The sequence below is a fragment of the Cricetulus griseus genome, chromosome 3 (assembly GCF_003668045.3).
Source record: "Cricetulus griseus strain 17A/GY chromosome 3, alternate assembly CriGri-PICRH-1.0, whole genome shotgun sequence".
In the NCBI taxonomy this organism is placed as follows: domain Eukaryota; kingdom Metazoa; phylum Chordata; class Mammalia; order Rodentia; family Cricetidae; genus Cricetulus; species Cricetulus griseus.
The window spans coordinates 238440258-238466569 of NC_048596.1; the positions used below are offsets into that span (position 1 = coordinate 238440258).

The window sequence follows — 26312 nt, forward strand, 5'->3', positions numbered from 1 at the left end:
ACATGAAACTTGTACATGAAACTTATAAGTTTCAAACTCTATACAGCATACATTTAAGAAGAACAGGATCTTGGGGCTTCATGGGATGCCCTGTAGGGTGATGCTACAGGGATACTAAACAGGCCTATTCAGTCCACCTGCAGTAGGACTCCTTAGATTCCTCTCAGCAGACCATGAAGAAACAGACTGTCTTTTTCAAGGCTTAAGGCTTGTGGTAAAGTATCTGGAATGTTTCCTGAGGGGCCAGGTCATTTCCTCCTGGGTGCCAAGTTATCCAGAGGCAGGAGTAGCAAGAGTCTGGGCTAGTGAATCAGTCTGGATTTCGATGTCAGCTGTTACAAGGTCTGCCTCAGGCCACTGGACCCTGGAAGAGGTGATGACTGAAAAAGCCTCAAGTTCAAAAGAGGTTGTGGTAAGGTCTGGGGTGCCTCTCTGTATCATTCTTTTGGTGGAATTTCTTGCCAATGCCTTTGCTTTTCCTTCCCTGCTTCTTCCCTCTTCCCTGACTTAAGACCTCATTTTATATGTATTTTGTATATATATTTTGTTTGTATTGAATTTAGCACAGTGGATTTCAACACAGAAGCCCACGCATCCCTTTAATGATCTTTTTACTGTCAGCAGGTAAAGGAGTGACTAACATCAGGTACAGCATATCTGGTTCTGGTCTTGAAAGTCCCAAGCCAGACCACATTGGTATCTACATCAACCAGGAGGACTTTTGCACCTGGCCATTTACTTCTGTTGATTTCTCATCTACTGCCTCCTGGGCAGATCCTTTACTTCTGTTGATTTCTCATCTACTGCCTCCTGGGCAATCAGGCCACTCTGGCATCTTTTGGTGAATTACTCCTTCAGGGCACGAACTGAGTTGACTTTGATCTTTCCTTTTTTAATCTACAATTTTTGTATGTAAATTTCAAACCTTAAAAGACAGTTTCCCAGGATGGCATCCAAGAGATCTGATAGCCCGAGGATACTAAAACTATTTCTTGGGAGAGGGCTGCAACTGAAGATCAGTCTCCACATATCCTTGTTTATTCCCTGGCCGTAGGTTTTATGCTCAACCCATGCTCTTATGAAGAGACCTCAAACTCAATGCCTCTCATTTCAAATGAACCCCCTAATACTTAGCGTGAAGACAGGCAGTGTGAAGCTGAATACTGACAACTCTACCCAGCTCAGATACTTTCACCATGCACTTCTATTTAAAGGTATATAAGCCAATTACATATTCATTACGCTAAGGGTTCTGGTGGGACACACCTTTCAAATCTGTCTTAAGTATCAGAGGCCTCTGGTACCACAGTCAAACCTTGTGCAGATCTGTAATAAATCATCTTTGCAGCCATGCTTATGTATTGTCCACTCCACTGCTCACCATGGCTCTGCAGACCCACCCCCTACCTGCTAGAATTTTAATTCTCTCAGTAAAATTGATTCTACCAGTTCGGCACATTATTCTCCCTGTCTTCCATTTAGCACGTTAGTTTGCTGACAGTAGAGTACACAGTACTTAGCAGCTGGTTTGTGGAACCATCAGTCAGGAAATTGTATGATAAATAGGAGGTAGCCAGGTTTAGTGGCACTTCCTTCTGCTTCAGCAGTTTTCGCCTGACTTTGGAGAAGTCATCACAGAGTGTTTTGTCACATCCTACGGCAAAAGATGGCTACAGTGCTGTAACATATTACACATATATTGAGTTATGATGCACCCCATCTGCGCTGCTCATGTGTAAAAAATAAACCTTGAGGTGGCTGATTATGATGGCTGCTGGCAAGAGGGACCTTTTCTTGTCTTGTGGGTTTTCTTGGACAGCTTTTTGGGTCTGTGATGGAATATACTGCTGGTGCATAGAAACAACAAACCAAGATGCAAGGTGAGGCCGACATTTGTGGACTCGGGCTTGTCTTCTGAGGAATGTTGGGGTCACTTCTATTACTTCCACATGTTAGAACAGTGCCTGGTCTGCATTTTATTCTTTATCATTTCAGGCTCTGTCAAGCGTGCTTCAAATCATAAGAGGGGTTGTCTTTACTAGTTCCCAAAAAGTGGCTTAAGAGGGTGATTTCAATGAATAATCAATAAAAGCTCAAACTGTTCACAGGGGCTTCAGAAAATCCTGTTTAAACTTAATCAGTAGGAAAGCATATGAATTGCAAAACACTAAACTCCAGCCAGTTGTCTTTTGGTCACATAACATCACATCTATTAAATTTCTGTCCTTTATTTAAACCCGGTTTTGGAGTTCATAATTCTTACGTTTCCTTAAGCATAACACTTTATGTTAACAGTCCTGCAAGATGGACTTAGAATTAACTTTCAGACTCTGTAGATCTAACAGGTGAGGACATCACTGAATGCCACAGTAATGTTCCTTCCCTGACTAAAACTGCAATGAGACTTTTTTGTTGTTGTTTTGTTTTTCGAGACAGGGTTTCTCTGTGTAGTTTTGGAGCCTATCCTGGCACTCGCTCTGGAGACCAGGCTGGCCTCCAACTCACAGAGATCTGCCTGCCTCTGCCTCCTGAGTGCTGGGATTAAAGGCATGCGCCACCAACGCCCGGCGCAATGAGACTTTTGAAAATGACAAGATGGGAAAATGCCCTCAAGGTCAGCAGTTGTGTTGCATGCTGTCACGGGGGAAGGGACCGTGACACTCACTTGGCACTCTTGATTTTATTGGATTAACTGTTTGGTCCCCTTTTCTGTATATATAATCTCCACAACTTCATTATACAAACTTATAAAACAGGTAATGGCTTCTTTCTTAGTTATGGAAGGTATTTATTGAATATGGATGCCTTTACACACTTTATGTCTGTGTGTGTGCAACACAGTGTTGAATTTAGACATAATTCATAGTTGCACCCACATGGAAACAACAAAATGCACTTGCCATCCCCTTGTCTGGTGGATTAATGTTAACAGTGCAGTCAGGAACCGAAATGCAAGGGAGTAAAACTATCGTTCCAACTTCAACACAGTTTTCTCAGTGCTACCCTAGACAGGCATGTCTGGGAAAACCTTCAGAAGTGAGCCATCCTTTAAGATTGTGTAATTTCCATACAGTTCTATTAAATATGTTTCTTTTATTTCCAAGAATGATGACATGCACAGGGTGGAGTGGGGTGGGGTATTGTAGAGCCAAGCCTGTTTTGGTGTGGAAAGGAAAGGGAGACTGCCTGTAATTGATGATCACCTGTCTTTATCCTAGATTTGATTGTGATTATTGTGGATTTGTTTCAAAATTCAAAGTTTCAGACACATACAGTGAAAATCTGGCAGACTTTCCAACTAGTCTCAAAGACTGTTACATTTAGTTTCATGTTGTCTTAAGGAAGACGATAAGATAACTTTCACCAAAACTGGTTAAATAAATTAGGACATTTTGGCTTTCCATAGGGCGGCTCTCCATCTCAGGATTGCTGAGTTAAGTTTAACAGTAAATTTGCCACATGGCTGAATAAATTCTGTGTTAAACTTAACAAGCTGAATGATGCTTGCATTACAGGAGAATTGTCTTACATCTGTTGAGTACTGATTGTTTAGATAGAGTCTTTTTTATGTACTTATGCGTTGTGTGAAACATGACAAGTGATTAGACAACCCCACCTGTTGAACTTGGTGATGCCACAGTGACACTGATTTGATAATACCAAATTAATTCCTTCTCTGCTGTTCACTCCCTCCTTGCTTGATATTACAACAAAAATTCATTGAATAAGTGGCATTGCTTGGTTTCATAGACCTCTTGTACTATTTTCTAGGTTGTGACCGTTGTGGGATACTAGTGAAAATGCAGATTGGGGCCCCTCCTTAGTTGGCCACATGTGTTCAGTCGGTGCACAGTCACAGTTTTTCTCTCTTACTTTTTTGTTGTAAAGTATACTTAGATCTTTAAAGGAAGGCCGTAAGGGGGTCCCCGCCCTTAAAGGGGGAGCACAGCTTGATTCTGAAAGATGTATTGAGGAAAATTTTGAACTAGGTGGATATAGAGGGAATAAAATGAGATTCCTTTGAATTGATTCCATAGTGTAATAGTCACCGTGTCCATGTCCACTTAACTTTTATTACTTGGCATTCTTAGTTGGTGTGCATTGTTGCTGACTCAGGAGGTACAGTTCACATACTTGTCTGCTGTACTTGGCAAAGTTTCCCAGACCTTGTTACCTGGTTTTGTGCCTTCCAGTAACTGATCTGGATGCACAAAACTTGCTTATTGAGCATATGTTTGACTTGCCTTTAAGCTTGCTAATTATAACCTTCAGAATCCTTGAAGTAGCTGGGTACCATTCTAAGGTTTATTGCTGTGCATGGCAGTTCCCAGGAATGCTCTGCTATGAGTGCATCTGCTGTGACAGGTGACTGTCAGTGCTCAAGGGCAGTATTTAAGGATCATGTTTGGGCATATTTGCTGTAATATCACTTAGCACTGGTGCTAAGTAGACAGGCTTTGGTCTCCTTTATTTTATTCCTTGAAACTTAGACAAAACATTAGTACAAACTATCAGTCATACTTCTAGCTATAAAACGCATTCAAGTTTTCAATTTGTGCAGCAGATCAGACTTGCAGAGACAAGGGGTACAAGTAAATTTGGGTTAGGAGGTTATGTAAAAGTAGGACACATACACAGGACCTAGCAGCTGATGGACATGATGTGTGGAAGGAGCAGAAGGGATGGGTTACAATGGCAGTGGTTACCTCAGTTTCCCCAGATCTCCATCTGTGATGGAGCACAGTGGATCTATCATCACTCCCAGTCAGGGCCTATTTGGGGAAAGAGGAAGTTTAACTGCCCTGCTGTTGGAACTATGGAGGCCTAACTTAAGCCAAAGAGAAACATACATTTAAGTTTTTAAAGCATGTACATATATGTGAATGTATATACATAGAAAGCAGCAGAAACCATAGGCAGGACACCTTTAAGAATACCAAGGGTGTGACACTAATACATTAATGTTGCAATGTGTTCATTTAAAATTTCACTTGACAGTATAATTTTCTTCCTGGTTTTGTGTCTCCTGCTTGCTTTCCCTCTGGGAAACCTTCCTTCCAGGGTAGGAAGCCATGCTTTTCCTCTCATTCTTGCTTTTCTGGTAAGGTGTTAGGTACATTCGCAGTCTCTACTTTCTCCAGAGCATTCTTGAATTATTTGCCTCATCATATTTCTATAATATGGCAGTGAGTGTTTTCATTAGCTTTCAATAATTTCCCTAGAAATTTACTTTTAAGGTTTTATTTAATTACATGTAAGGGTGTGTCTATATGGGGCTATGTGCACATGACTGTAGGTTCCCATGGAAGTCACACAAAGGCGTTATAGATCCCTTGGAAATTGAGGTACAAGGGGTTTTCAGCCACTGGACTTGGGTGCTAGGAATCAAACTCAGGTCCCTCTGCAAGAACAACAAGTGCTCTTGATCATTGATTCATCTCTTTGGTCTCAGCTCTTGAAATTCTTAAGAGATTTCATGCAGTGAGGTTGCCTTGAGTTGAAATGCTATCACAAAATATTCATTTTATGTAAGGTATACTTTCTTTCCTTTTCAGACCCTCCTCATCTTTTCCCTGCCTTCCATCCTCCTGTACCAATTGATGCCAGACATCATGAGGGCCGTTACCATTATGATCCATCTCCTATTCCTCCATTACATGTGTAAGTATTAAAACGTTACCCATTAATGAAATGGACTCTTAATGCATGTCTTCTGGGCTTTGAAGGTGCGATAACAATGTAAGATTTACTCTTAAAACCTGGCAAAGATCTGTTCCTAGATTCACTGAATCACACCTGTGCTTTCTGAGGATGCCTGTCACATGTTTTAGCTGGCAACTGTTCTCTGATATTTTGCTGATGAGAGACAAATAGCTGTGAGTTACAAACTTTAAGTTAAAGGGTTAAAGTTAAACCTTAATGGAAGTTTGCCACTTACAACATGTGTTTAATTGTGACTTAGGTTTGAAGTTCTACATGCTAAAATTCTGGTTATGTAAAAGTTCTGACCCAAGAATTACAGAGAATCAAAATGAAATGTTTATGGAGGATTTCCAGAGTCCCCATGGTCCATATACCAACAGTCACTTGATTGATGAGAATGCCACTCAAACAAAATGGCAAATGTGGTTCATGTAAAATAAAAGAAGGTTTATAAAAATGTTATACTACAAAAAGAAAATTTCATGGAAATAAATATTATCTCACTTGGTTTTGAGGGAAAAGAAAAAGAGCTGTAGATTTACAAACTAACAGAACAGTGTTCTGCACTACTATTCAGAAAACTGTCATATACTATAATTGGACACACTCTCTGAAAAGGGCTGTTCCCTGCTAATGGCCTTGGTACATATGTAGTCATATGTAATAATCACCTTCTGTTCTGAGACAGTGGAGTTGGAAAAGCACAAATAATACTTTGAAGAATAATGCTGGTTATATAGATGCTAGATTGCATCTCTCTGGCTATTAGTTACAGCTGTGTAATTATACGGTATGCTGAAGAAAAATGAAGTTGTTTTAAAACAAGTCCTCCTCTGTGAACAGAATTAATTGATATTAACAGTCCTAACTGTATGCCCAAGTACACATATAATATTTTACCAACCGCTTTTTGGATCCATCTCCCATTACTGAACTGTAATTTCAGTTCAGATTTGCCTGGAGGTGAGTAATAAATCTGCATTGAGACCTCTGTGAGCGTTGCAGGAGAAGTGGGTATTTACAGAGGGAGAATGAAGGAACTTGTGACTTATTCTTCTGGTGACGTTTACTGGAACACAAGCAAGTATTTACGGGTCCTGAAGCCTTCTAAAAATACACTCACATAAAACCAAAGAATCAACTGAAGTTCTCCTACACAAAGGGAAGTGGATTTGTAATTGTGAGTTTACAAGATGACACATAACTCGCCTGGTCTTACAGAATGTTTATGTTATGGATGGTACCACATGGATCTTAGAAGGGATTCTATCCTTGTATCTAGATCACACATGCCTTAAAGACAAAGATGGCTAACTCCTCCCAGATTTGAGACTTTCTGATAAAATAATTTCATCAGTTTCCGATCTGGGGCGGTTCACCCCTCCTTAGGCAACCTGGTGCCCCCCCCTCCCAGGAGGTCACCATATTGATGCTGAACTTAGAGCTCACTACAGCCCAGAACTCCTGGACTCAAGCGATCCTCCTGTCTCAGGCTCCCAAGTAGCTGTGACTACAGGCATGCACCAAAAGGGAACCGGGATCGTCATGTAATTCAATCTTGTTTTTGATTCAAATATATAAAAACTAAAAAAAAAAGAAGAAGAAGAATAAAAGAAATAATTTCATCAGATTTTCTGGGGAATCAGGGAGTTCTTCACTCTTTCAAAAACCATGTTCTAGAGAATTTCTTTTTAACTGACCTCAAATAATATGCTAAACTCTTTGTTCCAGGCTTATTATAGTTCATCTTAGAAGTAAATTCAAATAGGAAGTTATCAATTAAAAACTCCACCTGTTGATTCTCTGACAGAGTTATAGTAACAGCAAAACCTCCTATAACCCCTGTTGTATGTTCTAGGCCCTGCTTGGGTTCATAGCTAAACAGTGACACAGATAAGGTTAAGTCATGTCTATAGGAGCTGTGAGTTGACCGTGGGCTTTTCCTTCATCTGTAACTCTGAGCTGGGCATTCTAAGATTCCCAGTGCTTTGTACTTTTTTCAGACAAGTTTTAAGATACTTAAGCAGTAATTGACTAAATTGTTCTTGAGCATCAAAGAGTTGTGATATAAGGGTAGTTGACAATTTTGAGGGTTCCGAGAGAATGTTGTGGCTGGGGGTGTGGAACATGGGACCTCATGTCTATAGTTTTCAAGGATTGTTCCACTTCAGCTTGTCCTAGCAGATCCCTGGGTGGATAATGAGCTTATAATATGGCTCTAGGATTTAGAGCAAGTCACATCTCCATGCCTTTGTAGCATGACACTCATTGCATTGTCTTCAAGTGCCTTTTGCACAGTGAGCTGTGGCTCATGTTCATATTATCCCAGAGGCTGTTTCTGTAGCATCTTATGTGTACCCATTTATTGTTGTGGCTTTCTTTTTGCTTGGTTAGACATTGTCACTGCTCTTTGATAGTTTGTGGAAAGTTCTCAGCATATGGCAGACAGACATGCAAATGGTGTTCAGTGGACAGCCAGGCTGGTCCAGTTTTTGAGGTGATGGCTGAGCAATCAGGATGCTTGAATTACCCTTTGGTTTTGTCCCTCACTTGTGCTGTAGACTCTGGCAAATTCCCCTTGGAATAGTCCTTTCACTTTATTGAAATACAGCTATCTGCTTTGCAGGAAGGACTCAATAAAAGAACTATCATGCATGTACTTTGCAAAGGTTGCTCTCTAAATGCATGCTCAAAGTTAATGTATATGAACACCAAGTTTCTTCTGGTCTTGCTTCATGGTTACCCCAGCTGCCTGTACCCCTTCTGACAGGTGATAAAGACACAGCTGTGATTGTTAAAGCTGAGTGTGTTGATAGCAAATGTGGCCCATGTACCCAAGTCTCCAGAGTAGTAACTGTAAAATATAAAAGTATCTTATCAAGATTTGAATTCCAAAATGCTTGCCTTTTAATTGTCTTCTAGCAAATGAAAACAAGTGAGCTTACTAAGCTTTTAGAGTGAATATTTTTAATTATAAGAAGCTAAAACTTGGAGATATTCTAATTATTTTGTAAACACAATTGTTCCTCTAGTGCCAACTTTAGAAACTAAATTATAAGTCTCTGCAAAACAAGGGTCTGTGTTGATGGAAACGCCGACAGACCAGTGTTCAGAAGGATGGCAGGCACTATGGTAATTATGCTATCATATTCCATCATTAAAGATTCTATTGAAAAGGTTTATAAATTGCCCCTCTTTTAGATAAACCACCCTATATTAAGGCATCAATGATATGGTGCAGAATTAAATTAAAATCTCATAAAATGAAATATGTTCTGTATTAGCTGTTTGACACTTAATTTGCCTCTGAATGAGTAGAGGAAATCACAAATTAACCTGCTTTTGTTTTTCCAACCGTGGCTTATTAGGTGTTAGAACAACTGCAATTACAGCCTAATAATAACCAAGAAGCCTTATAAATATGTACGGAAATATGTCAGCTTATGCTTAAAAGCTGAGTTTGTTATATGAAATGCCTTTAGCTTACCTCCTTGCTCTCACATTGTTACCCACACTTTATGGATGAGCAGAGTAGCTCAAGTATAGAAACTTAAATGGCTTATAATACAGTCTGGGAAATAATGTAAGATTTCTTGGTATTTCTTTTAGCTCAAAACCATGAATTTAAATTAAAAAGGTATAATAAGTGAGTCATGGTATAGGTATCATCTCTCTCTGTAGGTTGTCACATTAAATTGTTTCATGAAATGGACAATTGCTGCATCATGTTTACACCATTTAAGTGAGTTCTTCCGCACTGAATATGAGAACTCTTTCCTCATCCTCTGAATTGTTCTGAATAAATTCACCAGGACTTGTGGCCAACTGACATGGAATGTCTCCTCCTCTCCACATTGTTATGATCACATTGTATAGAGAACACGAGGCTTTAGAGAAGACACCAAATTTCACTGAGCTGGATATTACTGAGCTGGTTTGGTGCACCCAAACGAACCCAGACACGGTGCGGCAGTGCACATGTGGTTTCTGTTCAGTCTTCTCTCTGTTTCCCCAGCTTGAGTTGTTTACTGTATCATAGCAAAGCCCATGATCGATTCTGAGGGCCTTAAAGCCCTCTAGCCTGCAACTTACTACCTGTTTTTTAAACTTCTTTGAAAATGTTGCCAGTTGGCTGATTATATCCTCACATTTTCAAGTGACTGTTTTCTGCAGCAGTGAAGACTGTGCTTTTGCCTTTTGAGTGTGTGTACATTTTAAGTGTTGGAACTTACTTGATCAGGCCTCTTTTTAAAAGTACACATGATGTATATTTAGAAACCCCAATTTTAAAGTGTTTTGAATTCCAGTATGATTTCATTTACATTCATTTATGCTTCCCAGGGTGTTTTGGGGGTCTGTTCTGTATGTAAAATCTCTTTTGAGCCAAGTTTTTCTCATTCATGAACCAGTATGAATTAGATTTTGGACTCTCCCTTGCTTTATACTGAGATCGCCAATTCATTTTCCAAAGCTGAGTCCTTAGTTACTAATCCATTGCAATAATTCAAGCCCCACTGACCTGATCTTCTTGCCAGTGGAACTGAGTGCTCTGCTTGCCTCGTGCTGTGGGTGAGAACAGCACCTCTCTAGGCTGCATGTGCATCCAGCACACAGCCACTGGTGTAAGTCACCTTCCACTTGACTCATTCCTTTTAGAGAAGCTGCTTTCTCTTCACCGTCTAGGGAGAAGGGAGCGCTCTCAGGGTTCCTTTCCTGGAGTCAAGGTGGCTCACATGGAGCTGCCCAGCCCACTGCAATCACTCTAAGAAGAGCTATTCTTTTCACAAGAAGTGGCCCACCTCCCGCTGCCTGGAGAGGAAGTACAGGGAAGAGCATTAATATTAGCTTTGAAATAGAGTACACTGGGACAAGGAAGGCTCCCCCGCCCCACCCCACCCTCCACCCCCATTAGATAGCCTTTTAGGCTTGAGAGTGGAAGGTGAGCAGCAAGTTTGGAGAATGATTGCATTCATTACTTCCCAGAGAGAGAAAGTGCAAGAAAAGACACCATTATGGTAAATATCTAGAGAAAGAAACAGTAAGTAGATGACCAGCGCTGGTACTCCTCCTGCTAGTCTCCCTGTACCACTGAACTCAGCGTCACCTTAGTGCTAAATGTGTTTATTGGGAGTGCATATAATATTTATTTAAAAAAGAAGCTTTCAGCCTGCTCCCTTACTTAAAACTTTATGATGAGTACATATGCAAAATAGTGGTTTCACTTCATTCTGAGGCAATCCTTCACTAAGATATGTCGATTTAGAAAAATCATATCGGAATATTTTAATAGCATAATTTAAAATGAAGAAAGAAAAGTTTTTTTTTTTGTATCATCAAGTGTTTGGATCTACCATCGATGACTCTGAGACTGGTAAAATATAATAATACCAAATTACATTGAGTACTGTAGCAACATGAATACCCCTACCTTCCCACACAGCAAAAGTAAAAAACTAGATTGTAATTACATCTCTCAAGGCAAAGACTGTTTATTTCCTTGCATATGTGCAACTGAGTCTGTGCTGTACACCCTGTGGTTCCTAAGTTTTTAATGGTGACAATATCAATATCAATATGCTTGCTTCTTCACTTTTGCCTTCCTGCTTGGATATCTTCTTACCAGAGTTCTACTGAGAACAAGCACCTAAATTAGTGTGCAGCCCCTAGGCGAAGCCTGGCCCACCATCTGTGTTTCTCAGTACAGTATTATTGGAACACAGTGACATCCACTGTGTACTATTTCTACAGCAACTTTTAACAGTAAGGGCATAGGTAACTGTCATGGAGAACTTGTGACCTGGGGAAATTAAATGCTAAATTTGCCAGCCCCATTCTAAAATAGCATCCTCTCCATCCTCAGGTGACTACAACTGTGCGTTGTAATTTAAATGAACTTGCAGTCCTTTTGACACAGTTCCCGAGAGTTTTCATTGTATGTCACCTCAGTTCAAGAAATAAGTTAAATGTTTGGTTGTAGTTTTTCAGAATAAGGAGAAAAATTTTGGAACCTTCAGGATCAGTTTATCACTGACCTTTACAGACAGCCCCCACCATTGGCTTGAGGATGGGATTGTCACCCTCTAAATTTTTAAAATTTTGATGGGTAGGCAGCATAAATTTTGACCAACCAGTACACGTTTTACTTTACATTAAGAAATGAACATGAAACAGATTGTATTCAAAAGGTATAATACTTCTGCTTTGCAGTATTTCTAATGACTGAAATATTGAATCTGCTCCTCAATTGCAGAGAAAGCATCCCCTAATTACAGCACACATTCACAGAGCCTGAGCGGCAGCTTCTTGGAAAAAATTCCTGTGTTCTTTGTGCTGCGCTCAGCAACACGGTCCGGAGCAGATATTGACTGAGGCATTCACGGTCACTGAACCGGAAGCTGCCGACTCTATAGAGGCTGCTGTCAAACCTGTTGTGGGGGCCTGGGAGGTACTGGACTGTAACCGACTTTTTTCTTTGAGTACAATGCTTCCACTCATGTTAAGCCTGTCTTCAAAGAAAACAGAAATTTACTGCATTCGTTTTATTTATTTTTCAAAATATGAGTTCTATAAAATTGAACTTTAACAAAATTTATCCCCAGAGGAAGATACTTGGAAGTGAGTTTTACAACACAAATACTGCTCCAACTGGAGCTGAGGCCAGCGCTTCTATGTGTCCATCTTTCTCTTTGGTATAAGCACACTTTGCACTAACCAAAGACAGGCCATTTCCTCAAGCCGACCAGCAAGTTCATTTAAGTCCTTTCCCCAGGGAAACAAGAACCCAGAACACAGGGCTGCCTGTCATTCATTCTTGTTACTGCTATATCCCCATACCTACCCCCAGGGAAATTCATTCACCAGGAAAATAAAATGTTAGCAGATATGTTTCTAGTAATGGCTTGTGAACTCTTTGAATACTAAATGCCAAATTAGCTAGAGTTTCGCCTGTTGGATAATCCAAGCACACTAAAAAGAATGAACAGATAAGAATGTTTAGTGAGGTAGCCTGTTTTTACAGAACATTTGTCAGGTAACCATGCTGGAAAATTTTGATATATAATCTTTGCCACTTTTTGTTTTGCATACCAGAACAGGTATGGGCATCATTACATTGCAGTTTTTTGTTTTGACTTAGCTGGAATAGTGACAGTCAATGCACCAAGCCTTAAAACTCTGGAGGAAAACAAACAAACAACAGCAAACTCTGAAGTTGAAAAACATCAAGCACAAAACTAGTGATCCCTCGTCCCTCTGTACTTATTTAAAAGAACTTTGTTTCTAACTTTGAAAACTGTATTAGTTCTTTGAGACTAGCATGCTTGGATTACATTCACTCCCCTTGCCTTACTTCTTAGGTCCATCCTTTTTCAACTTTGTTTCCCCTCCTCCCCCAAGACCAGTTTGTGCTGCCCAGGATGTGTGGTTGATTTACCAGGAGTTACTCTTAAAGAAAACTGTGTCTCTGTCTCCCAGCATCTAAAAGTTGCTTGTAGCTCCACAGCAAGTGGTGGCATTGTGTGCCCAACTCTTTTCTCCATGCTGAGCTTTAGTAAGGTTTGGGCTCACACAGATTTTGGTATGCTGTTGCAAATGCTACCAATTCATAAGTAGCAAGAATATATATGTATTCTCTTTAGTGCTGAGAATTCTGAAGTCTCTTATTCTCTACAGTTGTGGCTCTCTATGTTAAATGCCATTTACTGCAAATAGAAGCTTCTCAGAGAGATGCATTAACCTGGGGGTATAAGGATAAGTCATTAGGAGTCAGTTTAATGCTGTGCCTATTTAGCAGCATAATAGTAGTCAGGTTCTCCCCTAGGTCCTATGACTCGTTCAGCCATAGGTTCTCAGCTTGATAATGTGCCTGGTATGGCTTTCAATTTGTGGAGTGGGACTTAAATATAATCAGAAACTCCCATGATGCTTGTGCCACTGTTGCACCAGTGGGCAGGTCTTGCCCGGCCAGTTATTATTGTAGATTACAGGAGGTGTGATTGATGCTTACTGTTCTCCTTCAGTAGCTTATGTTTTACCTTCAGCACTATGAAAACTAACCAGTATTGGGCCATCTCTGTGGCTGAGTCCTGTGTCCTTTTTGTCTACATAGCAGGAGAAAAGAAAAGATTGCAGGGCGGGAGCTACCATAGAGCATAAAGGTGCATTTTTAGGAAAGCATGAAGACCTGTGACCCACAGCCACAGGCTTCCTACGATCCACTGACCTAATATTGTGGACTAAGTGGCATCTCAGATGTTTAAAAGTCACAGCTACTTGAAACTTTGTTGTACAAGTAGAGGGATGGATTCATAACCAAGTTCTCATTTGGGACTATTACAAGAACACAACTTGGCTTCAGTCTAAAGATCCAAGCAAACACTAGAGTAAATTACACGTGCCTGTGCATTAGCACAAATGGTCTTCATTTTTAAAGAAAACCAATGACTTATTTTGTTCGTGTCTTTCCTCTCCCTCTACTCCTACCAACAAGTTCATGTTCTTTCTCTCAAAAATGAAAAGAAAAAAAAAAGAAAGAAAACACACGTAGCCTAAACAAACAAAAAAGCACATTAAACAAACAGACAAAACCAACAAACAAAAACAATCCAATGACTGCTTTGTGTTTTCCAACTACTCCTAAGCATAAGGCTTGCCCTGGGGTGTTATAATCAGCAACATTCCTTTGGGGAAAACTGATGTTCCCTCTCCCAGCAGGTGTCAATTGCAAATGGCTTCTTGGTTAGGGGTAGGACTTTGTGTCCACTTCTCCCTGCTGGGGTTTTGTCTGGCTAAGCTTCTTGCTATTGATGGGAATTAACACAGAGACCCTCAGCTGAACAATGGTGGAGAGAAAGACTTTGGAGCACTGAGTCCTAAATGGGATGTCTTTATCACAGCCCTCCCCTCAAGGCTCAGGGATCCATGTGGAAGAAGAGAGGAAAGATGGTTAGGGATAGAAGTGATGATTAGTCCCCCCAAAAACGGTGTTTCCCAAACACAGCAGGACTGTCGCTCGTGTACACCCACAGAAAGTGTGATCCCATGATCTTCTAAAGGCATTTTAGAAGGTTCATCTGTAGAAGTCCTTCACTGCTAGGCCCACACCTGCAAATTGTTTCAAAGGTGCCTGTTGCCCTGGTTTGAGCCACTCCAGGTAGCAAGGGCTGAGCTTACAGGAGTTAAGTCACATGGTATATGCATCTTTTATTTCCTGGGAGCAAGTTAGACACTAAAGGAGAGTCATAGTCTCACTGAAGTGTGTTCTAATAATATCTTAAACTGCCAAATGCACAAGGGAGCAAGCAGTATGTCCTATCACAGAGCGGGGAGGAGGGAGCCACGTAAATGATTTCCCCCATTGACAATAGAAATCACTGGAACTTGTTACTGTGATTTATGTCACACATGAGGAAAGCTCTGATAGCTTACTATAAACTGCTTTTTACTGATAAACTAAACTCTAGCTCCTCCAAAGAACAAATTCCCCACATTTCTAGCCTGAGCTGTTTTCACCATGCACTGTAAACATCTGGGGGAATTTCCAGGAACAGTTTACAAACCTAAGTCCTAACATGCTATCTGACTTCTCATAAGTCTTCATTATACTAACACACACACACACACACACACACACACACACACACACACACACAGAGAGAGAGAGAGAGAGAGAGAGAGAGAGAGAGAGAGAGAGAGAGAGAGAGAGAGTGAGAGAGAGCGCCCATTCAGAGCCTGCATGGTCTTCCATTTTAATGGAAGTAGTCAGGAAAAGTAAAGAGATCAGCTTGAACTGTTTTTATCTTGTTTAAATGACCAATCTCTGGGCTCCTCTGATTTTGCTTTTACGTCTATAGTAGTACATACAGTCCTTGCATAGAGAGAATATTCCCCCAACTCAAGATGCTCTGGGAACTAATAGATTGTTGGACTAAAGCAGGGAAGAGCTGCTTCATGAATCTGCTCTGGGCCTCGGTTCATGGCACTCACCACTGCAAAAGTGGCACAGCTGTGGATTTCATACCCTCTCTGAAAGTCCTTGAGCATTTCAGAAGTGGATTCTCATTCATGAGAGGTAGGCAGCAGGCTGTAGGGATCTGACCCAGCTGGCTCCTTCACATGGTCACTCTTGTGATTTACTTCTGTGATCTGAAGCAAATGTCCATTGTGTCATAATAAACTTGGGCTGGGTTCTCCACCTTTCCATCTTTCAGTCTAGGCACAGACATGATTGTGTGGGTCACTGTTTGCTGCTTCTGTTTGTGGGGAGGAGGAGAGGTTTGCCTTGAATGGGAAGGAAAGGCAGAGTACAGTCCCTCCCTCCTGCAGTGTGTAGAGGGAGGGAATCCTCCTTCCTAGGTCTGTTTGCTTTGCAAGGGTCTTCTTTGATGCAGCCTTTTCGTGGGCACCCACTGAAGTCTCAGTGTACTCAAGCTTTAGAAAAGGCCATTGGCCAGTCTTTGTTTTCTTTGTTGAACTGTTTATTTTGCTTTCTTCCCACGAGGTTCCCTGGCCCTGCACTGACAACGCTTTTCTGCATGAATTACATTCCTCAGAGCCACAAGTCTCCTAGTTCTTCCAGTCCATTTGATTCTGGCTTGTGTGTTCAGTCTATAGCTTCCATCTGCCTGAGGTCTTTGCCAAGCAGAATACTTGCTAAATGACTCTAACGTGGGGACCTGAAGACATCTTTTAAATGTCATTAGTGGAAGAGTTGAGATTCATTCAAGTTTGTAACCTGGTCTCTCTGCAGTCATTAAAATCAGTGAAGGAAGGGCTGCTAAGCTGTTTGCTTTCCTTTGAGTGTGGGGAAAGCAACTGACTGACTGCAGATAGTACAGGTTGGTCCCCTCATGACCAATTAGTAAGTGTCAGCTGTCGGGGAAGGGAGAAGCATCCATTCCATTTAAGTGAAAACCATATCTAGGTATCATTTATATTTATGTCATTATCATAAATATCAAACAAGTGTGTTTCTTCTGTGTAGAAATAACAAAAAGAAATAGTATTCAGATATCTCAGCCATGGCTATTTCCTTTTCTTCTGTGAATTTTTTTTTTAATTTTCTGAAGCATAGCTTATAGTGGGAACAGAGAAGAATAACTCTTGAATTCAAAACTATGCTTTTAAACTTGCTAATAAATAGCAGATTATTGATATTTGAACGCACTATACCTCATTGTAGGTGTCAGTGGCATAGTTATACAGTGTGTGAAATTCAGCTACCTTAAGAGCAAATTTCTAGGAGAGATGAGTGGGAGCAGATATGATTAATATACAATGTATACACTAATATATATGTATACTATATATACATATAATTAAGGCAATCATATACCTATGAGTTTCAAAAAGATAAATTTTTTAAATTTTCAGAAAAGTAACTGGGGAATGAGAACAAAAGTATTCCAAGTGACAGTAATATTCATAGTAGAAGAGGGTTTCCAGGACTCTGTGGTGAAATGTGATTCATTTCTTAATTAAAATTTTTATTGGCAGCTTAAAAATACATCTGTTTATTCATCCACCTGTCCTTCCTTCTATCATCTGTCTGTCTGTCTATCCATCTGTCCATCTATCATTTATCATGTGTACAGACCATGTCATGTGTGTATTTCGCACAGCAGTTTGGAGTAGGTACTCTCCTTTCACATGTAACTTCTGGGAATCAGATTCAGGGGTCAGACTTGACTGTAGGCCTCTGCACTAGCTGAGCCATCACATTGGCCTCAACTAGTTCTGTTTGTTTTAACCTATGATGTTTGTTTGCATGGTTGTTGTTACTTGTGTGTACATAGGAATCTTGATTTTATTCAAGCACATGAAGTTTATAGTGCCAAGCCAGGAGTCTACATTTATCGGTAGTGTACCCAAAAATAGTTCTCTCCTGGAATTTCCAAGACAAATGATCTTGTCAGGAAAGACTGAGCATGCTGAAGGAAACAGTACAGACCCGCTTCTACTCAGATCCTTCTTGAGGAGACTTACATAGTGTCCCAGGGACTGCTTTTGGTCTCTTTCTTTCCCTCCCTCCCTCCCTTCCCGACTCTCATATTTAAACTAGGCATTAAAAGTTCCCTAAATGACTGAGTATTCTCAGGGTACAGACTTCTATTGACAATAAAAATATCCAGACAGCAACTCTGATGTTTTCTTGTTTTGAGCCAGCAGAGTTACTTCCTGCTTCCAGTGAGCTCTGATATTAGGTTCCTGGCAATCTAAAACACAGCACTTGTATACTCCTGTGTATCCCAAGTAATGGTTCCTGGGCACTGGCCTCACTGAAGAATTTATTGCCTCCAAGGATAGGCCCTCTCTACCTGACACTATGTTTGCTACATTAGTCCATGGTAAGGTTGCTCTCCAAGTTTCAACATATAATTCCAGAAAATGCAAACATTAGTCCTTGGATTCTCATTATCCTCTTTGACCAGGGTTTCACTGGGTGTCCTGGGCTGACTTGGAACTCACTATGAAGACCAGGCAGATTCATCTGTCTTTGCCTTCTGAGTGCTGGGATGAAAGGTGTGTGCCACCATGCCAGGCCTGATTATCCCCTAAGAACATCAGTCTTCTACTCTCATGGTAACTGGGCCTGAGCTAGGTTCCATTCTCAGCTCTGCCACAAGTTAAGTGGGTCTTTGAGCATTTTCCCTGACCTTTGTTTTCAGCTGCAAAAGCCCCAGAATGGACTGTTAGGGAATGTCTAGGTGTGTTCCTTAGTTTTTGGGTTTTTTTTGTTTTGTTTTTGTTTTTGTTTTTTTCCTTTTGTGCTGGTGCACTGAAAGAAATTCTGAAAACATGGCTCTACCCCATGCATGCACACATGTCCTTTTATTTTATCCCATGAGCCATAGGTTCCTGTCAGATTACTTTATCTTTCCAACTCTGCTCCCCATCCCATCATATTTTATATCTAGGAATCAATGGCAGGCCCACATAGAGCACCTCGCCCAGTGTCCCATGCAGCATAGAGATTTGGCAAATAGAAAATTGCCCTCTACATATCTAATTCCAAACATAACTCCTGTGTTTGAGGTTCTATATCTTTACCCTCACCCTTGAACAACTCTGAAATTGGGGTGTATTTTATAATCTGTAGTGGTTTTTGTCCTTATTAGTGAAATGACACCCACTAGGAAGCTTCAGGTGTCTTTTAATAAAATTATTTTGTTTTCATTTCCTCTTTTTGTACATGGACTATAGTGATAAAAGCTTTTAAAATAAAACCTATATTCAAGTATTTCAGAGTTCTTTTAATAACTAAAGCAAAACTTGAAAGAGAGACTAAAATATTTCTTTCTTAAAATTCTGCATCTTTAAAGTCATGTCACTTTAGAGTTGAAAAATGTGTGCTTATTTGTCTTTAGCAAAAACAAAAAGAAAAAAGTTCTTGGTCACCTTTTCCCCCATTAAGATCTCAGCTACCATTTCCTAAATTTCTCAATAATGAATCTACTTGGAAAACTGCACAGTTAAAATGTAGAGAGAGTGTTTTCAAAATGCTTCTGCTGCCTACATCTTAGAAAATGAAAAACGAGGGTTTCCTCAGCCTGGCAGAGAATAAAGAGGAGAGCATGTGCTGCGAGCTGGCTGAGCCATGTATTTGTGAAGATGCATAGCACAAGCTCTGAGAGGGTAAGGCTTCATGATTAATGGTGTTTATTCTTGACAGAAGCCTCCTTTATTTATCTGCAATACAGTTTAGTGATTTTATCAGGCACCTGAATGAAAAATATTCAGTCATACCAATATTGCAGTGTAAATTGAGTAGAGTCACTTTTTATTATATCTTTCTGCCTTATCATCTGCACAGTAATTTTCTAGCAGAGGTTTGATATGGAAAGGCTGGATTTAGTCGTACTTGACACAAAGCCTCTTCAATTTCCTCTAAAAGTTCAGGTTTAGAAGTGTGTGTGTGTGTGTGTGTGTGTGTGTGTGTGTGTGTGTGTGTGTGTGTTGAGAGAGAGAGAGAGCCTTATAAACACCCCTCTCCTATCCAAGCAGTTTGAGGATTTGGAGGAATAAAGATAAAGTGTACAAACCTGGACAGAAAAAAAAAATCCTGTTACTGTAAAGACTATGCAATAGCTGTAAACTCCCTGGTAAGGCTCCTCTGCTGTGTGAGCTTCTAGCCTTAGCACTGGAGCTTTGTTTGGCTGTGTGGCCCCACTCTTCTAATCAATCACCATCGAGCCTCATCAGCATAAACCTGGCCCTCTCATTTCTTCTGGAAATAACATCAAAGCAGAGGAGAAGAGTGCCCCAGAGAGGACATCAGTAGCTGCAGAGATGGCAATACTGTCACAGGGATGAAGAAAGGAAAAAGAAAGACTCCTTTTCTGATAAATAATAGAGCCGCACTTTTCTGGCTCAGAATTTTCACATTCACTAGTCTTTGGTGTAAACATCTTCCCTCCATGTCTAAAAGAGGACATGTGTGAAATCAGGATTAATTTCTTGGACTCTTAACATTGTGTTTTTAATCATTGATTCATACCTAATAGTAAGTTTTCAAGCCAAACAAATCCACGATTATTGCTTCTGATCTTTGAAAAATATCTACTTGTCTAAAACTGTCTAACCATCGAAGTAAATGTACAAGCATGGGTTAATAATATCTTTTTAATACTTATTTTAAATTCTTTGAGATTTTGATATATTTTTAATCATATTCTTCCCAACCTGCAAGTTCTCCCTGAGCCTCTTCCTCCCTACCCACCCAACTTTATTCTCTCTCTTAAAACAAAAAAGAAAGAAAGAAGCCACAATAAAGCAGGGAGTCCAATTTCTCTTGGCCAACTGCTCCTGAGCATGGAGCATAGTAAGCTGGAGTGTGGTTGAAATGCCCAGTGTCAGTCCATTGAAGAAAAGCTAGTATCCCCCTATTTCAAAGGCTGTTTGTAAATAGTTTCTTGCTTAGGGGTGGGACTCTGTGCCCACTTCCCTTCCTTTATGCTGGGATTCTTGTCTTGTTTGAGTTTTTGCAGGTCTTGTGCATGATGTCATAGTCTCTGTTCATATGTGCATCGATGCTGTTGTGTCTGGAAAATGTGTGTCTGGAAATGATATCCCCTTACAGTTTGGGGATATCATGTCTCAAACTCACATTTTCCACAAAATGTGAATGGCAGGCTTCTTCATTATTAGGAGGATGTAGCACTAGACAGATGTCAGAGGTTTTCCAGTTGTAGTTAGCTCTTAGATGGGACTTGCCTGTTTGCTGAATAACTACTTGACAGTTTCAAAATCAAAATGTTTTTTATTTTCATGAGCATTTTCTTTTGGACACAGAGTATTATTTTGTTTGTTTGTTTTTTTACAGGCATGTGTTGGATCTATATTGAATATATTCTCAGTTCTTCTTGTCCCTGTCCCTCTTTATTCTTGCCCTGCTTGTACTTGTTAGTCTACTTTGTTCCACTAGACAATCTCCACCTCCGTGTGGTGTGTGTGTGTGTGTGTGTGTGTGTGTGTGTGTGTGTGTGTGTGTGTGTGTGTGATACTATATATCAGCAGTGAGTACTCTGAAACTGTAAGAGGGAAAAAAGCAGGAGAAACTTCAGCATAGAGGTGTAGACAAGAACTTTCTGAATAGAACTCCAGTTGCTCAAGAAAATTTTCTACTATTATTTTGCTGAAAATGTATTAAGTCTTTAAAACGAAATCCCTCTCCTTTTTGTAATGCCCCTGACTCTCAGATTTTTGTCTTTTCATACTGTCCTGTCTATCTTGAAGTTAGTACTCATATGCTATTATTAATTTATCTTTTCTTTGTTTGAATGTTACAGTTCCTCCAGCTTGTATTCTCCAATATTCTGTCCCAACTTTAGTCCATTCCATAGTTGAGAGGTTCCACCGTGCCTTTTATTTTATTTAATGTGTTTTTTTTGTTTGTAGTTTTTCAATTTGTTTTCTTTTCAATATTTCTACCTCTCTGGAGTTCATCTTTCATATCTGATACTGTCTTTCTTACTTGTCCAGCTGAGTGTGTTTCTTTGATTTCTTAGACCACACTTGCTCACCCTTTGTGCACTTCCGGAGTGAATGTAGTTCACTGGAGGTCATTGCCTAGAGATTAGTAGTTTTGCAATGTTGTGCTGCTCAGTTTCTCCTTCACTTGTGCCTTTACATGGAAAGTTGCACATTTGGAGTTAGATGACTAACTGGATGCATTTATCCTTTAAAAGTTTACTCATTTGTTTATTTATTTTAAAGTGCCCCAAATGTTTCAAAGGGTATGCTTGTTCTGTTCAGCAGGGATCAGGATATTCCAGAGTTGAGGGGTTGTTTTGCTGTGCTAGAGTGGCATTTGGGACTCAAAGCTCCATCCCCTGTATCACTGCGATTGAAGCCCTGACTGAAGAGACAATCAAAATCAAAGGCAAGCCAGCAAGGACTATACAGTGAGAGTCAAATGTTAGTCATTTTATTAGCACCAATAATTTTAGGGAGCAAAGGAGAACTAAAAGTAACAATTACACTAATATTTATTGTGTATATGTGTATAAATGAAAGTGGGGAGACAGTACCCACAGCAGCAACAAAGAAACTTGGGGTTAGACTAATGCTGCTGGTTTTAAAGAAAAAGTATAGGAGAAAAATACATTTTTTCAGTTCCAAGCACCCACATGGTGCAGTCGCAACCACCTGTATCTCCGGTTCTAGGAGCTCTGATGCCTAAGCACTGGGCACATTCTTGATACACAGGCACACATGCTGGCAAAACATCCATACACATAAAATAAAATGCTTATTTTAAAAGTACCTTCTTTAATATACAAAAAGGAAGTTTTTGAACTAGAATTGTAACTCTGCCTACTTCAGGAAACACACAAGAAGTCTTACGAAGGTTGGATCAAAGCATCATGAAAGAGGTGAGATGTAGGTGCTACTTAGAATGCCAGGAACTGGGCTTATAGGCTTCAGAGCAGCTCATGCCCCTTGGGAACCAAGAGGAAAATCCATACAAGTGTGCTGTGGCAGTGAGGCAGCTGTCCTTACCCAGGCAACCCCTTAGTAGCAGTAGCAGCTACAGACATGAGGCTTGTAGGAGCCAATGTTTACTAAGCACATACCGTGTGACAGGTACCAGGCTAATTGCTTTCTGTTTTCACTAACTCTCTCCGTATCTGTGCCTTGCTTTCTGAGATTCAAAAACAGAAAGCAGATACTTTCAGATGTAAACAGACCATATGTTTTAAGTAACTTCTACTGAAGTATATCCTTAAAAATGTCCCATGTTGTTATTGCTTATAATCTCTTATCATGCCACACACCCTTGGTTTCAGGCCTCCACTGGGGGTCTTGGAATGTATCCCCTGCAAATAAGAAGGAAAGCCTGTGATTTCTTTGTAAAAATTAGAGTACAATATTGCCTGCCTTATCCTTTGAGGTCAAGCAGTAGAGTAAAACAAAGTTTAGAAATCTCATTCACTCCGTGAAAAATCTTGAGCCCAAGATTTGTTTCTGTGTCTAGAGATGCCTCGAAGTCCACAGGCCTAGGCGAGTAGGAAATTGAGGCAGAGGGAGAGAGGCCTCTCTGACCTTGTCTAGTTTGGCCTCTACAACAGGGCTTAGATACCTCCATAAGAGGAAGAAAAATCCATAGGAAAAGAATGGCTATTCAAAAAGAGCAACCTATTAGTTCTGGGAAGGACAGACCACTGGGAAGGCTTCTCAGAAACCACTGATATGCCCCAGATTCCAGCCCTGGAGAGCAGCTTACACCCTTCAGCTCACAGCTCCAGGCTAGGAAAGGACTTGCAGTTAACAACATACTTCTCACCTACTCAGTGGCCATTGTGTATAATTGAATTATGTCTCTGTGGACTTTATCACACAACTAGAAAACAATAATTGGTTATCATACTTCTTATGCTTGTGTATATTTATGTAATATGCATAGCATATTGAAATATATTTTGTTTGTTTGTTTTTGAGGAAGGGTCTCTTTGTAGCCCTGGCTGTCCTGGAACTTGCCATTTTTAAAAATTGTTTTAACATCTTTTTTTGTTGTTGTTCTGATTAAATGGCCTGAAATCATTAGCTCACAGTTCAAGAGTACAGTTCATCAGGACAGGGCAATCAATGAAGCTATTAGCTATTTAGCATACAGGAAGGGGGAGGGGGCTTGTTATTTCTTTAACACTTTAGATTCTTTTTTTTTACATTTAATTGCTTATTTAATTATTTTCTGTGTGCACACACATAAATGCAAGCATATGTTGTGGTGCACATTTGTAGGTGAAAGAACAAATGGTGCCATTCACAATGGGTGTGTCTTGTCTCCTCAGTTAGCACAATTAAGACCTGTCTCCTGGGTGATTCTATATGCTGTCTAGTTGACAATTAACACTAAGCATTCCATTAAATATATTGCTGATTACACAGTACTTTTTTTTGTTTTGTTTTGGTTTTTTTTTTTGGTTTTTTTTTTTTTGGTTTTTTTTTTTTTTTTTTTTTTTTTTTTTTTTTTTTTTTTTTTGTGGTTTTTTGAGACAGGGTTTCTCTGAGTAGCTTTGGAGCCTATCCCGGCACTCACTCTGGAGACTAGGCTGGCCTCGATCTCACAGAGATCTGCCTGCCTCTGCCTCCCGAGTGCTGGGATTAAAGGTGTGTGCCACCAACACCCGGCTACACAGTACTTTTTTTAAGAGAGAAAAGAAAAATTCTATTTTATTATACATTGCAAAAAATGGGAACTTTTGTATAGGGTATTGATACTCCATTTGTTTGAAAATTAGACTTTGGGGGGGGATCGAGACAGGGTTTCTCTGTATTGCTTTGTAGCCTGTCCTGGTGCTCACTCTGTAGACCAGACTGGCCTCGAAACTCACAGAAATCCACCTACCTCTGTCTCCCTAGTTCTGGGATTAAAGGTGTGCACCACCAACGCCCATTTTAGACTTCTTAATGTTATAATATTGAGTGCAATATGCTTCTATGGTAATATTCAAAACTTGCTATTTAGAGACCTTTTATCAGCTGCCATCTAAATGAAGTCTGCTAGCTTGCCCCAAGCTTTCTTGCCCTGGTTCCTAAAGTGCTAAAGGGCAGGCAGATGGCTAAGCTAGTAAAGGTGCATGCCACCAAGCCTGATAGCTAGAATTCACTTCCCATTCCCAGAACCTATATGGTGGGAGAAGAGAATCAACTCCTCCACATTATCCTCTGACTCCCAACTGTGCACTGTGATGTATGCTTATATGTACTTGTGTGTGCACACACAAAATAAAAAACACATAATTAAATATAAAATTAAATCTAAAGGGTTAGATTTATTCAGCTTCTGTTGTCCCTGTTGTTCTGTTAAATGATTACCTAGGCAGGAAGAACTATGAGATCTCCATTATCTCCCAAGGACTTAATTTGAACCAGTAGTCTTCTATAAAAGCTTTTTCACTTTAAAAAGAATCACTGTACATGATAGTTGATTTGATGGACTTACTTTATTTCTTAACCTTGGAATTTTGATCTCTTAATAGAGATTACTGCTGTAACATTTTCATCAAATTGATCTTAGCAATCATCTCTGGGCAGAATAAAGCCCGTTTTTGCTATAAGCCATAGCACCAGTCCTATATTGTGGTACTTGGATAGAAGGACATGCATCTGTGTGTGATGTTTCATGGCTTCTCCATGTACAAGAAATGCTTCTGATTTGCCTTAGGATCAGCTTTCTCCACTCCCAAGTACAAATACACTGTCTTCTATTGTCTACTTGGCACGTAGACCACTGACTTAACAAGTTTATCTTAGTTCAGTACTAGTAAATATTATATTATTTATTCTACCTTTAAAAATCACCAACCTTTTTTGGGCAGTGGTGGCACACCTTTAATCCAAGCATTCTGGAGGTAGAGGTAAGTGGATCTCTGTTAAGTTTGAGGACAGCCAGGGCTATGCAGAAAAAAAAAAAAAAAAAAAAACACATCAACAAACATTTTATAAATTTTCTAAAATGTTATATTCTGTACTATTTTCTCAATTCAATTGATTGTGACTACTATGAGAAATTTCAACATGTGTGTCACTAAGAAAATGTGCATATCCTTTTGAAAAAGTTAGGTAATGTGTGCAGAAGAGTGTGCACACACACACTCATTCTTGTTTTAAGGTAAAAGCAACTAACAGTTAACATGACCAGAAACAGAACATTCCTGCACATCTTAGGTCTGTGCTGAACAACATCATGCAAGCAGAGCTGGATATTTTAATATTCTTTTGCTTGTAACATTGGTTTTTAGCTGTTGTTAAACTTTGTATAAGTGAGATCTTATAGTATCGTTTAGCTGGGCTGCTTCTGTACAGCTTATTGATTTTGAGAGTTTCTCTTGTTGTAGTTCACCTAATAGTTTGGGTATTCTACGAATTATTTGTCCATCATTGTATCATTAGCCGTTCCTAATCTAATTTTATAGAGGACGAAAAATGCTGCTGTGGCCTCCTATGCCAGATGTCACATGTGTACTCATTTTGGGAGGGTATGTCACTGGATAGTGAAGTAAGCATCTACTCAAGCAGCCCGTCCATGGTTGTGCTCTCATAAGGCTAACAGAAGCTTAGCATCCTTGTTGTTACACATCTTTTCCATAGGCATTCTAATTTGATGT

General features: G+C 39.9%; 1 protein-coding gene across 3 annotated transcripts in view; it reads left to right on the forward strand.

Moving 5' to 3' along the window:
- Nucleotides 1-26312, forward strand: part of Gli3 (GLI family zinc finger 3) — a 266280-nt gene that overhangs the window by 147090 nt on the left and 92878 nt on the right. For all 3 annotated transcript variants that reach the window (XM_027409397.2, XM_027409398.2, XM_027409399.2), the window contains exon 4: nt 5556-5661. In XM_027409397.2, the coding sequence (XP_027265198.1) occupies nt 5556-5661 (106 nt within the window). The remainder of the gene's footprint in view (nt 1-5555; nt 5662-26312) is intronic.